This window comes from Rhineura floridana, chromosome 9 (genome assembly GCF_030035675.1).
Source record: "Rhineura floridana isolate rRhiFlo1 chromosome 9, rRhiFlo1.hap2, whole genome shotgun sequence".
NCBI classification, from domain to species: Eukaryota; Metazoa; Chordata; class Lepidosauria; order Squamata; family Rhineuridae; genus Rhineura; species Rhineura floridana.
This window is the reverse complement of record NC_084488.1, coordinates 113,615,168-113,630,042: the sequence shown is the minus strand read 5'-3', so window position 1 is coordinate 113,630,042 and position 14,875 is coordinate 113,615,168. Positions and strand designations below refer to the sequence as shown.

The 14,875-nt window shown below is 43.8% G+C and overlaps 1 protein-coding gene and 1 non-coding gene across 3 annotated transcripts in view; one reads left to right on the top strand and one right to left on the bottom strand.

Annotated features, from left to right (window-relative positions):
- Positions 1–2,084: 2,084 nt before the first annotated feature.
- Positions 2,085–14,875, bottom strand: part of SCARB2 (scavenger receptor class B member 2) — a 59,861-nt gene continuing 47,070 nt past the window's right edge. Inside the window, exons 11-13 of one of the 2 annotated variants that reach the window (XM_061583379.1) lie at positions 12,489–12,647; positions 12,199–12,270; positions 2,085–6,753 (exon numbers count right to left, since the gene is read on the bottom strand). In XM_061583379.1, the coding sequence (XP_061439363.1) occupies positions 12,241–12,270; positions 12,489–12,647 (189 nt within the window). In that variant the 3' untranslated portion in view covers positions 2,085–6,753; positions 12,199–12,240. The remainder of the gene's footprint in view (positions 6,754–12,198; positions 12,271–12,488; positions 12,648–14,875) is intronic. The other variant, XM_061583378.1, reaches the window with a different exon arrangement.
- Positions 5,037–5,107, top strand: TRNAE-UUC (transfer RNA glutamic acid (anticodon UUC)). Its single transcript has one exon. It is a non-coding gene; the product is annotated as a tRNA-Glu (tRNA).

Here is a 14,875-nt window from a genome sequence, read left to right as displayed (position 1 = left end):
GAAAGTGAGAACTGGAGAAAACCAAAACTGACAGATCCTTCCATCCCAAATCCACACCTATGGAATGACCTCCCTTCTGATGTATGTCTGGCCAGAATTCCCTTGTCCTTTCTGGCAAGTAAAAATGTGCCTCTTTGTCCAGGCCTTCAGAGTGGGATGAGGTATGTTAAGTAACAAGAATGTATTTTCTACTCCTGCTTTGCGGGTATGTTGTTATGTGCCTTCAGGTCGATTATGACTTATGATGACCCTATGAATTAGCAACCTCCAACAACATCTGTTATAAACTGCCCTGTTCCGATCTAGTAAGTTCAGGTCTGTGGCTTCCTTTATGGGATCAATCCATCTCTTGTTTGGCCTTCCTCTTTTTCTACTCCCTTCTGTTTCTCCCAGCATTATTGTCTTTTCTAGTGAATCATGTGTTCTCATTATGTGTCCAAAGTATGATAACCTGAGTTTCATCATTTTAGCTTCTAATGATAGTTCTGGTTTAATTGACATTGAAGAAGCTGAGAGCAATGCCGTCAGGAGTCTAGACCAAGAGGCAGAGCTTGAAAAAGTTACTTTTTTTTTTTAACTAGAACTCCCATCAGCCCAATCCAGTGGCCATGCTGGCTGGGGCTGATGGGAGTTGTAGTTCAAAAAAGGAACTTTTCCAAGCTCTGCTAAGAGGCTAGACTCCTAGCAGGGGCACCCAAGGTGGAATGGTCAAAGCTGAGTCACCAGACTAAGATGCATCCAAGAAGAAGGCAATGGTAAACCACCTCTGAATATCTCTTACCACGAAAACCCTATGAACAGAGTATCCAAAACTTTGTGGGTATACTTTTCTGTAATTTGATTGATGTTGCAGTATTTTGCTTTAGCTTTTTATTGTTCATTTTGTTTTAATGTGTATGTCCCACCCTAGGATCTTCTTGTGAAGGGCAGATTATAAATGTTTTAAATAAAAGGGGACACATTGAACACCCCCCCCACAAACTCCCAAATTGCTACCTGTCAGATTGAGCCAGCCTCAATACTGTGGTGGGGGAGTTGAACCAAGGAGGTGCAGAGGATGAACTCAGAACTCACAAACTAAACATCAATGACCTCTCCGCCATATTATTCATACAGGCAAGCCCTACCACTTTTTTTCAGTCACTTTCCAATTCAGTGATGTTTTAAAAAGCATCCTCAATGTTCTCTATTGCAGTGTGGTTACTCATATAGTCCCCTCGCTGGATCGTCACCTTGTAGTGGTGAGTAGGATTGCGTGTTCCAATGAAGCCTGTGAGCGATGCCGTCGGGAGTCATGTACTCCCAGCAGGGTCACCCATGGAGGTAAGGTCAAGGGAGAGGAACCAGACAAAGAACGATCCAAGAATGTCCTCAACAGCAGAACAGGCAGAGGATAACAATGTGTAAGTTACAACGGCTGTGAAGGCGGATGAAGGCTGCAGCAGATAAAGGACTTCCAATCGTCATGGTACCCATGCCATTGGATCAAAGCCTTTTTCTGTCAAGATTGTGTGATCGTGGTGCACCGATCTCCCCACATAAAACAAATTCATGCACAGGCGTCTTCCGTAACAAAAGTCCCATGGTGATTGGCAAATGGCGACGGGGGCAGGACTGTGAAATCCAGAAGCCCCTAGTCATGGTCTGGTACATCGGCGGTGGATACAGATTCAGACGGATCCATTGTTAAAGACTATATTTTGGAAGACAATCTTACTCGGTCTCAGTCTCTATCCAATGGTACTTGCCTGCCCTCTGGAACAAGCCATAATGCCAAAATCTCTTTTCTTTTTTAAGGGGAAGGAAAAGTGAGCAAGTGGGTTTAGGCCAGACTAATTTGAGAAATGGCTGTCTTTCAGTATCTGTCACTTGAACAATTATCTGCTCACCTGCCCAAGGGTAGCAAAAATGGACAGGTAGAATGTTTAGGTATCCATCAGAAATTGCCACCTGTCAGGCTCTGTTACCTTCCTCTTTCTTTCAGAAGCTCCAAAACTAGAGCAAAAGGGAGCTTAATCAAAACAGATGTTCCTTAGGAGAACAATATTCAGAAATGCAAGTTAGGGAATAAGGAGAAAAGGCAATGAAACAACAAAAAAAGCCATTTAATCTGATATTCCACATTGAAAGACAAAGTCCAGTCTTGTGACCACAGCTCACTTCATTCATTACTTACAGGGTTGAGGGTAAAAAGCCACAGTGTGAGGTGACTCCAAAAAGGGCATTTCTCTTTGCTTTGGAGGAGTAACCTTGATTTGACCCACAAAGATTGCCCCAAATAAAGGCTGGACATTTTCAATACCTGATATATTAGGGCTTTTTGACAGATCCTCCCCGCCCCCTTTCACATTAAAATACCCTCAACTGAGACTCTTTGCAAATACATGACCCTGTAGATTTCTGTTGGTCCCCTATACATCTTTTTTGTTTAAATGTGGAGATGTATTCTCAAAGAGAGACCGGACAGGACTCTTACTACTTGTATTGTGCAATGGTTAAGAACAATTCTTGTCATGAACTCACTGGAAGGCCTCAGGAAAGTGGTCTCTCAAACTTAGCTCCCCATCATATAATAAGAGGCTAATACTGGCTTCCAAATTTACACCATTCTTGTAAAGATTACAGGGATCATCAATACCTCTACTCTTTGAGCAATTTAGATATGCACTATAGATTATTACTATTATTATTATTATTGATCATACACTGTTGAAAAGAAGCCTCAAGCAGATCCAGTGCAGTCAAGATGGTGCCGGAACCACTCTGAAGCGGCTAGCAGTCTGATGTACCACCACTGCACCTCAAACAAGGTTGTGCAGTGTGGTGACTTTCAAGGTGTGTTCCAGGAAAACCAGAAGTCCCTTGGGAACACGTCTGGCTTCAAAGTAAGATTAGCAATGACTAGCAAACTTCCTTGAAAGATGGTTTGTCTGTCATCACATCTGCAGCTGCATGAGACTGTTGGGCATTTCATGTGGAACACAATGCATTTGAAAGGGATGCCAGCAGTCTCTGCTGTGATCAGCAAAGTAAGTACTCACAGATGTCATCACCACCAACTCCCAAATCAAAATAGGAAGATGGTGGTGGTAAAACGGAAAGGGGGCAGTACTTTTGGAATAGATCCTAGAACCTTCAGTTGGCTCTCCAGCCAATCCTGCAGTTATCCAGTCGCTCAAAGCAAGTACTTTGCCCATCCTGTTGTTTACATCATTCTGTGTAAACCTTTCCGAGGCTGCTCAATATTTTGTACGTATTGCACAGTCCTCACTTTGGCCACTTGGAAAGTAGATGTGATGGTACAGTTTCCATCTCCCTGCCACGACCAGCCACTGCTAGACTAGAACCAGCCCATATAGCAGGGGAGGAGAATCTGTAGCCCTCCAAAAGTGGTTCGACTCCAACTCCCATCAGCCCCAGCTAGCATAGCCAATGATCAGGAATAATGGGAGTTGTAGTTCAGCAACATCAGGAGGGCTACAGGTTCCCAACTTCTGCCATATATGGTGTAACATAAGCAACCTAAGAGACCTAACAATACTGAATCCCAGAATAATTAGACTGGGAGCTGGCATCAAAGAGACAGTTTCCTGGACTTGGAATTGCTCTTAGCACAGGACAACACTGAAAGGTGTTCTGAGCCAATGACATACCTGTGGAGGCAAATCTATCAGCAATAATACTAAAATGAATGGTTTTAAATTAGTTTCTGCTACTTTGTACCCTCAGAAATATAAATACAAGCAGTCTCCCTGCTAGTCTAGTTATTTTAAGCATTATTATGCTTAAAGCTAAAAATGTAAATGCTCATGCTGTAATTTCTCTGATGTACCACAGGAAATAATCTGCACAAGCTTCCAACGAAGCAGTTAACAATGCACATCAATTTACGACGTCTGCAGCCTCCATCAGCCAAGCACTGTGCAGCTTCCTCCCATTAGAGGACACTCAAGTTGTAGTGTTGGGGAAACTATCTCTCTCTGATATAGGGACCTAAGTTCATCTAATGAAACTGACTGCCATACTGGCTGTGTCTGATGGAAGCTGGGAGTCCAGCAACATCTGGAAAGCCACAGGCTCCCCACCTCTGATGAACTCATGGTTGGAAACAGAGCCCTGGACTAGATGGGTCTTTGGTCTGGTCCAGGAAAGCATTCAACGGCTCCTGCACTAGCACGAATGAAATACACAATTAACCATTCTGGGTGAATGCTATGAATTACAAAAGCTGTGTGTCTTGACACCTGCTCCAAAAACAGATGAGGAAACTCCCTTATATTGCAACTTGAACAAATTGTTACTTTCCACTGGGGAAAGGGGAATGCAAATGATCAGTAACTGGTCATTTGGTAATCAGGCAGAGAGAGATTTCAGGCAGTAGTGGAAGTGATATATATCCCATAGGAAATACTTGCAGCTTCCATCACTTACTCCTCCTATAAAACAGGCTCAAGTTCTTATGTTCTCAAGGTTCCCTGTGGCCTCTCCTAGGCAACTCAGTAAACGTTGGTTGGTTTGACCTAGTGGTTGGACGCCCACTCATTCCTTCAGGGCAGGTGGGTTGTGATCCAGTGCTTCCCTTCTCCTCCAGTCTGCACACCTATGTAAGATGACAGAGCAGGTCTTTCCCCTTAGGCTTCTGCTTCAGGTGCTTTAAACTCCCCAGCAGGCCACACGGCCCTCTCCTCTACCTCCTGCTGTACCAGAGGCAAGCACGAGAGCCTCACAATATGAATGTGTGCCTTGCTTACACGTGGGGAAGCTCAAATGTTTTTTTCTTCATAAAGGAGGAGGCACTAACTGCAAGACATGATTAGAGGTCTCTTGCAGAGATGTATTTTATCCAAGAGGTATTTTATCTTTAAAAGAGCTGTATGGAGATTTCAGAAATGGGTGTATTCACAAACTACTGGGAAAGCAAGCAGGTCAGCGATCCTGGGAGCAGAAGGGCTGAACAGAGCAGCAGAGCCACGGCTGCATACAAATATCTTCTGCTCATGCTGGCCAGGGCAAGACAGAAGCTGCCTATGGAGGAAGGGCCATGGCTCAGTGGCAGGGCATCTGCCTTTCATGCAGAAGGTCCCAGGTTCAATTCCTGGCATCTCCAGGCAGGGCTGGGCAAGACTCCTGCCCCAAAGCCTGGAGAGCCGCTGCCAGTCAGTGTAGACAATACTGAGCTAGATGGGCCAGTGAGTCTGACTCGGGCTCAGGCAGCTTTCCTAGGTTCCTATTCCAGTTTCTGCTGCACCAGCTCCAGGCTGGCGCAGCACGAAGACCCAGATCGGGCCCATTGCCAAGAGCTGAATCAGCTAAGGTAGCTCTCCCCTTCCAAGACCCCTGTTTTGGGAGAGGGGGGATGTCATCTACTGCTGATGAGGATCCTGCTGGCAGTAGCTTCCACCTGCCTATGCTTTCAGCGGGCACAGGAGGGACCTCTGCAGCGGCGGCAGGTCCTACTGGAGGAGTACAGCAGAGCTGGGCAAAGGGACTGATGGCGATGCCACTTCCTGGCCCCTCCAACAAGGCGTATCAAGGGGTTAGGGTTGCTCCGTAGGGAGGCCGGGAGGGAAATGTCAGACAGGAGCTTCTCAAATCATTTTAGGCAGGCCGAAGCCTGTGGAGAAAGAAGGCTCAACGATTCTGATAGGTATGTTTATTCAAACATATTTCCTTAGTGTTCCTTATTAAATACTTGAGAGCCAGCTCTCCAGAAACATTTGCTGCCTACAGACTGGCTCTTATTTCCATGGATGCATACAAAGGAAAATAAATAAATCACCTGAATGGGTAATCTAAACAAGTTTGATCAAAGATGGGTGCTGGACCTTTTTCTTTCTTTCTTTTTAATAGCATACTGGACCAGGTGATTAAGTTGCACTGACAGCCCTGCCCTGGGATATTTTTATATGTATGCATTCACAGGGAATATGGGAATCATTCCAAAATCCATCCAGTGGGTGCAAAGCGTTATGGTAAAAAAAACAGGACGTGTCAGTTGCACAGCCACACTCCAGCTGACAAAGATGGTAGAAGCTGGAGATCTCCACCTGCATCATAGGATCAAGATAACTGGCTAGCTAGACCAACAAAATATTCCCACCCAGCAGAACCTTAGCAGAGGCTCTGAGGGTATAGTGCATGGTTGAAAACCGAAAAGAAATCTGCATTGCTGTCCACCATAACAATGTACACAAAGCGAAAAGCAAAATTCCTAGAACAGCAGAGACACTATCAATAAGAAGTCAGGTAACAGAAGGACAGGCTGGTTCTAATAGTGGTTCTAATAAATAAAAAAAGGGATTATTTCAGCTGATCAATTTCTATGGTCTCCCATACAAGCAAACCAAGGGAGCCAATCCATAGCAACCCACTGTTATAGCCTCAGAGAACACAAGTATAGGTACCCGCTGACGCACAAGTATATTCGAACACTACTTTCTGCACTCTTGGAAGACAATGGCAAATCATCTTTGATCCAGTCTTTTAAGAAGAGTGAAACTGCAACTTCCATGCTTAAAACAGCAGTCCAGTTTTACAAAACAAACTCTTCCTGAATGCTGCAAAAACCCAAGCAGAATGTTAACATATATTAGTGTGATTTTTTGGGGGGGGATAGTTGGGATTGTTGTATTGTGGTAGCAATTAAGAGCAGTTTGCATAGTTCAGTCATCACTAAGCTCATTTCTGAAAAGCGTTGATGGGGAAATGGAGTCAAGAAGTCCGGATGAGTGCAGCTCTCTCGTCTTCGGAACCCTGTGATAAAAAAGGGTGAGTGTACAGTGGGTTAAATGTAAATGTACTGCCTTGAAGTCGATTCCGACTTATGGTGACCCTGTAAAACTGACATGGCTTCCTGCAAAGAATTCTGGGACCTGTAGTTTGATAAGGGTGCTGATTACTAGAGATCCCCAGTGCCCATTCACAGAATTACAATTTCCTGGGGAGAGTGTTATTTAACCAGTTTAAGACATGCCTATTAGTGATCACTTCCTCAAGTGATCCCTTGAGTACATGTATTTTAATAAATAGATTATCATTTGGCTTTTAGGAAGATGATCCCTCAAGCAGGATCCTAGATGTCCATCACGTCCTGCTCACAGCTCATCCCTGGAAAAGTTTTGACTTTTATGTGGGGCCAATCTACACGCGCAAGATGAATAATGTGATACTGTGCTCCAAAAACCGGACCATGTCAGCCTACAGGTTTGGGATCACATATTTGTGATCAAATATATCAGTATCTCCCTGCTTGAGGAAACCTAGCACACCGGGGAGAGGCTTTTAGTCTAGCCATCTCCCTCACGTTAGGTCTCTATATGCAGGGAGTTTCCATCTTTGTCATCTAACAAAGAAATCTGGAGGGGGGGGAGCCAATATTATATCTCCAGTAGATTAAGAGTATTGACGCAGAATGTGTCTCGGCTCTGAATTTTAGATAAGCCTTGGGCTAGTCAAAACTAGTTTTTTTTTTAACTTCCACTCCCACTTTGTAAAACAAGAATTGTAGCAACCTACCTCAGCATTCCTATATTGATGAACCAGCCTTTGAAAAAAAACTTAATACATTCTGCATACTGAAAATGTTTAAATAAAAAAAAGAAAGAAAAATCAACGGCTGGGAGCAAAAAAAGTCTAACCCACTCCAGCCACCATCACCACGGCCACAAGACTGGGCCTACCCAGACCCATGCAATCTGTCAGTCAATCCTTACAACACATTTTAAGTAAATCCTTAAAAATGGCTTCCAGGGGGATCGCAGCCAGAAAGACAGGGTGAAGCCATTCAGAAGTCATTCGCCAATGGGGCACAGCTGCAGCACTGGCTCCCCAGCACCAGAGTCATCCCAGCTTGCCAAGACAGAGACAGGGTGAGGAAGTCGGTGCACTGGTGGAGCCAATCCAGTACTCCCCTGCCTTGCCCTCTACCTTTCCAGCCAGCAGCCACAGTTATAGCTCCACCGCACTGGGCAAGCCGCTTCTACGTCCAACCGAGCAACCAATGTCCGGCCACCAACAAAACATCCCTGTTTGTTTTCTCTCAATCTTGCTTTGGACAAAATCCACCACCGTGACCAACACACCAAGCACAAGTGGCACGGCAGGCACCAGCACAAATGCATCCTTACCCTGATGAGAAATGCAGTCCACGCAACAGGCAGAGATGGAAAAGCTGGCATCCCTCCACGTGCAGTAGCCTCAATTTTGTGCGTACTGCTAAGTACTCAGCTTGGACTGGGGAGACTGGGTTCGAGTTCTCACTCAGCCCATCTTGCTTGCACTGTGACTTTGGCCAATCCACCTCCATGGCTGTGGTTTGGGGGAATAAATAGGATAGCACCATGCATACCACCTCCACCCCCTTGAAGGAAGCATGGATGAAAAATGTTGCTTAAAAATCAACAACTAAGACTGTGCTAGTTGGGCCCTCATATGAATTTTAGTCAATTAATTAAACCTGCGCAAGAGAAAAGCAGTTGTTCTAAAAGCAAAAAAAGGAGCATGCTCTCTTATTCGATGATGGAACAATGGAACACAAGAAGCAGTCTGATACAGAGTCAGACCATTGATCCATCTAACTCAGTACTGTTTGCACTGACTGGCTTTGGCTCTCCAGGGTTTCAGACAGGGAACCTTTCCCAGGCCTAGCTTAAGATGCCTGGGACTGAAGCTGGGCCCTTCTGCATGCAAGGCAGGTGCTCTTCCACTGAGACATGGCCCTTCCCTACTGCACACAAGGGTTGGAACAAGCATCACTGGAACAGCAATTGAAGGATATCACTTGTTCAAAAAGAACAGAAGGAATAAAAAGGGAGGTGGAGTCACGCTGTATGTTAAAAATATATATCCCTGCACAGAAATACAGGAGGGTGAGCTTGGTAGCTCCACTGAGGGTGACTTGGTAACTCCACCGAGAGTATCTGGATTAAAATTAATGGGCCAAGGAATAAAAGGAACACGGTGGTTGGAGTCTATTACTGGCTACCAATTCAAGGAGAAGACGAGGATGGAACTTTTGAAAAGCAAATTGCCAATGTTTCAAGGAGGCATGATGTAGTAGTAATGGGGGATTTTAATTACCCCAATATCCATTGGGAGACAAATTCCGCCAAGCACGGCCCCTCCAAAAAATCCCTCACTTGTGTTGGAGATAACTTTCTCCGACAGAAAGTGGAGGAAGCAACTAGAGGATCAGCTATCCCTCATTTGATTCTAACCAACAGAGATGACTTACTGGATGAAGTGGCAGTTATGGGAACTCTGGGGGAAAGTGGCCATGATATACTTGAGTTCTTGGTTTTAGCAAAAGCTGAGAGTAGCTATACGTGTACCCTGGACTTCAGGAAAGCCGATTTTAATAAACTCAGAACAATGGTAAGTAGGGCTCACGGCAAGCGATTTTAGTGAGAAAAGGAGTCCAAAATGGATGGGAGTTTCTAAAAAAGGAAATTCTAAAGGCACAACGGCAAACAATTCCATCAAGGAAGAAAGGGGAAAAACAGCAGAAGAAGCCAATATGGCTTCACAGAAAGTTTAGAGATGGCCTGGAAAAAAAAGGACACATACAGGAAGTGAAAGGAAAGCCAGACCACAAAGGAAGAGTACAGAGAGGTAGCATGGAATTGCAGAGATGGAAGGCTAAAGACGAGAATGAGCTGAGATTACCAAGAGATGCCAAAAACAGAAAAGCTTTCTTCAGGTACATCCATAGTAAAAGACAGAGAAAAGAAATGGTGATACAGCTACTCAATGGCAAAATGATGACAAAGAGAAGGCAGAAGTGTTCAATTCCTACTTTGGTTCTATGACCCTCCTGGGAAATGTGAGGTTGAAGGGGCAAGACTGCAGCTTCAAATTGGTAGACAAATGGTCAAGGAATACCATTCAGAGTTCAAATATGCTGGGCCCGACTGCATCCTAGAGTATTGAAGGAACTGGCTGAAGAACTTTTGGAATCACCATCTATTATCTTTGCGAAATCTTGGGAGGATGGGTGAAGTGCTGGATGACTGGAGGAGAGCTAAAGTTGTCCCTATCTTCAGAAAAGGACAAAAAGGAGGAACCTGGCAACTACAGACCAGTCAGCCTGACATCAACCCCTGGGAAAATTCTGGAGCAGATTATAAAGCAGTCAATCTGTTAGCACCTTGAAAACAATGCAGTGATTACTAGAAGCCAACATGGACTTAATCAAGACCAAATCCTGCCAGACTAATCTTATCTCATGTTTTGATCTATTAACCTCCCTTGTAGACTGTGGGACTGCTGTGGACATAATATATCTTGACTTCAGCAAAGCTTCTGACAAAATGCCCTATCATATTCTGATTAGGAAGCTAGCTAAATGTGGGCTGAATGGAACAACTAACAGGTGGATCCACAGTTGGCTACAGAATTGTACTCAAAGAGTACTTATCAATGGTTTCTTCTCAAATTGGGGGGAGGTAACAAGTGGGGTACTGCAGGGCTCAGTGCTGGGCCTAGTGCTCTTCAATATTTTTAATAATGACTTGGATGAGGAGGTGCAGGGAATGCTTATCAAATTGGCAGATGATGTAAAATTGGAAGGGATAGCTAATACCGTGGAAGACAGAAACAAAATTCAAAGGGATCTTGATAGGCTGGAGCATTGGGCTGAAAACAACAGAATGAAATTTAACAGAGATAAGTGCAAAGTTCTATACCTAGGAAAAAGAAACCAAATGCACAGGTATAAGATGGGGGATACTTGGCTCAGCAATACTATATGTGAGAAGGATCTTCGGATTGTTGTTGATCACAAGCTGAATATGAATATGAATGTGATGTGGCTGGATAAAAGGGAAATGCTATTTTAGGCTGCATAAACAGAAGTATAGTTTCCAAATCGCATAAAGTATTGGTTCCCCTCTATTCGGAACTGGTTAGGCCTCATCTTGAGTCCAGGTCTGGACACTACCCTTTAAAAAGGATGCAGACAAACTGGAACGGGTTCATAGGAGGGCAACGCGGATGATCAGGGGACTAGAAACAAAGCCCTATGAGGAGACACTGAAAGGACTGGGCATGTTTAGCTTTGAGAAGAGAAGACTGAGCGGGGATATGATAGCACTGTTCAAGGAAGGAAGGAAGGAAGGGGTATAAATAAAATAATAATAATACATGAAAGGCTGCCACGCAGAGGAGGGCCAGGATCTCTTCTCGATCATCCCAGAGTGCAGGACATGGAATAATGGGCTCAAGTTGCAGGAAGCCAGACTTCAACTAAACATCAGGAAAAACCTCCTAGCTGTTAGAGCGGTACAACAATGGAACCAATTACTTAGGGAGGTGGTGGGCTCTCCAACACTAGAGACATTCAAGAGGCAGCTGGACAGGCACCTGTCAGGTATGCTTTACTTTGGATTCCTGCATTGAGCAGAAGGTTGGTCTTGATGGCCTTACAGGCCCCTTCCACCTCTACTATTCTATGATTCCATTATCATCTTAGAAGAGGTATTCTCCATGTCTCTCTCTCTCTCTCTCACACACACACACACACAAACATTCTCAAGGGATTTGACTAATCAATCAACTTTTAACAGTGCAGTTCTAATTATGTCTATGCAGAAGGTAAGTCCTATTGAATTCAAGCAAGTGGGGTAAGGATGGCAGCCTAAACGTTCCAATATTGGTTGGGATGCAAGAGTGGGGCAGCCAAGGACTAAAAGAGCAACATTCGTCTTAAGGCTGATTCACACATGCACGTGTTTGCAGTTCCCGAATCAAAAAACATTCCAAAATGGGTTGAAATGGTGTTTAAGGATAAACCCCATTTAGGATAAAACACATTTAGAAATGTGTGTCGAGAGATAAAATATCTATTTAAATATGTATCCAAATATGATTTTTGTAAGGATTTTTTTAAAGTATCACAAATTAATGTGGAAACAGGACGGAGCAGCCTTAGAAAGGGACATAAGGAAAACTGACACGGACCAGAAATAGAATTATCCATCCTTTCCTAGTTTGAGCCGATACTGGGCGACATGAAAAGTCTACCTGTCACAATTAATTGTCAGCGGGCCATTCAACCACGCAAGTCATTGCAGCCAATAAATGATGAACACACATGTGCGAAACAGCCCTGAGACTTCTGAATTCACTAGCTTAACCAGCTCCCTTTGGCAATAAGGACCACGGCTAGTATGGGGAAACAGACATAGACTTTGCTCATCTTACCAGTCGTCTCAAGCCAGCAGCTGACCGTTTGCTGAGATGTGCTTACTCTGGGTCTATTAAAACATCTCTGCCCTAGAACGAGCAGTTCAGAAGAAAGAAAAGGAAGACACAACAGGGAAAGAAATAATAAAAACAACAATGGAACACCAAAGCTTTCTGGAGAGTCTATGAAAACGTAAGACAACTCAAAAGAATATTTTAAAAGGGATTTTGATCTTTTAAAAAAAGAAGAGGCGGGGGGTAAAAAAACAAAACAAAGGGGAAAAGATCAGAGCTGTATGCTGACTTACCTCTTCCTTTGCCCGTAAGGGTTTGCAGACAAGCACAACAAACACAACACCAAAAATAATCCCTAGCGCCAAGAGGATGAAAGGGACACTCGTGATCACAGAAGATTCAAGAAGAACTGTCTTCAGTTTCGCCGCAGATGCTTTGTCCAGCACAAAACTCTAGAGAAGTAAGGGGGGGGGAGGGAGAGAGAGACAGATTCATTCTAATATCCATACTACCGTAGTCATATATGATTTAGAGCTGGTGCTCTCCACGTTTTGGACGATAATTCCCACCAGCCTCAGCCAGCACACCTGATGGGAGTTGTAAGTCCAAAACATCTGGAGGGCACCAGGCTTGTCAAAGTTTATTTAGATCATGCCTCAAACATTTTGGCACCAGTGTTGTGGAACGCATTCCCTACTGAAATGCAAAGGGCATCAACTATATTGGCTCTGGAAGGCACACATGTTCAAGTAGGCATTCCCTTGATGCAAGTCTCCTGTTTTAATGGGATTGTTTTATTGTATATTGCAATCATGGTGTAGTTTTAATTACTGTGTATTTTAATAATATTGTATAATTGGCTTTTATTTTCTGTAAAATGCTTCAAAGCCTATTCTGGCATTAGTGTTGTATAAATTAGTGAATAATAATAGTAAATAATAATTTTGAACTCAAGCCCTGGTTCTGAAGTAGCTCTACCTTTTGCCCACCTCATCTTAACATGCCACTAATCTGTTTCACAGATTCTCATGCACATCTGTAGGCAGCCTGCTGCTGCGTGCAAGGATCTGTAGCATTAGAAGAGGAACAGAGCAGGGGATCAGACACCTTCCTTAAGCCACACACACAGGAAAGTTAACATAAGAAAGCAGAAACAACTCTTCCTGAGCTTCCTTTGTATCAAATCAGGTTGGGATAATGGAAGGGGAGGGGAAGGAGAACAGATTTTGCATGGAGTCACTGCCACCAATCCAATATGGATCCTCTGCCAGAAGGTGGGTAACATAGTGGCTATAAGAGCTACAAATCATGAAGACCCCAGTTTAAATCTCACCTTTGCCACAAACTCCTAGGTGGACTTTGGGAAGCTATTCTTTCTCTTGACTTCAACTCCTCAATATGAGGCAATTAAACTGAACTACCATACCGGGTCGCTGTAAGACTTTTACATGAAGCATGCGTGATGTGCTTCGTTCATTCCATAGCACTGCATAAATGCTAAGGTTCCCAAACCTTTTCCCCCATAGACCACTTGAACATTACTGATGGTCTTGGTGGACCACCTAATGATTTTTCTGTCTGTTGCAGCAACTGGAATGCACTGTGCTAGATGCTGTATGGTTTTTCATTGCATTCTTTTTCTTCTTTTATTTCACATATGATATTTTAGCGTATTACAACTTGCGTTCAATGTATTTCAAACTGCAAGACAATAAAATGCAATGTAAGAAATAAAAGCAGCAAAAATCCAATTAAAAATCTATATGAATATTCTGCAGAATACCTGAATGAAGCTCACAGACTACTGGTGGTCCATAGACCACAGTTTGGGAACCCCTGTGGTAAGTGATATTATTTATCATAATCATCGTTACCATAATTAACAACCCACTCAGGTCTTAGCTGCAAGGGAAAAGAAGGCTTCACTTGGCTCCGGATCCTATCCTTCCTTGGAACTTTCCATCCCTTTGCCGGGCAACCCTTGGACCCCAGTGGGGTCCATTCCATAGTACGAGAACAGCTGGGTTATACTGAAACTCAAAGTGGATTATTATCATCATCATCTTGCCCAGGGTGGCAAACATAAACAATTTAACAACATACTAAAAATAGTTAAAACCATTCCAAAACACCATTTCAGTTAAAAACTTTCCAAAACACAGTTAAAAATATTGTAAAATACAGTTAAAATATTCTAAAGCACAGCTTGAAGACATTATTTCATCAGTGGTCTTCAGGTTGCCAGGAACAGTCCCCTTCACCCATCAAGTGCCTGGGTACACAGGAATGTTCTCAAATCCTTCCGGAAAGGCAACAGTGATGGAGACACATGCACCTCACTAGGGAGGGCATTCAACAATTGGAGAGCCATCACTAAAAAGGCCCTGTCATGGGGTCAGTGCCAAACGGGCAGCCCTCAGTGGCAGCACCACCACCAAGGCCTCGCCTACCGACTGTGGTATAAACTAGAGATTGCCACTGTGAAACCCAAAGAGGCCTTCCCTCATGCCCACATCGTCCCCTGTCCCCCCCCTGCTGAAATTAAGCTTAAAGAAGCCTTCTGTTGTAGCCAACAGAACAACATGCAGTGTGTGCTTGGCTGTGGAATGTGTGTGGTTGCATATTTTAATCAATTTTAATGTTTTCTATTTTAATGTTATTTTTATGGTGTATTTTAATT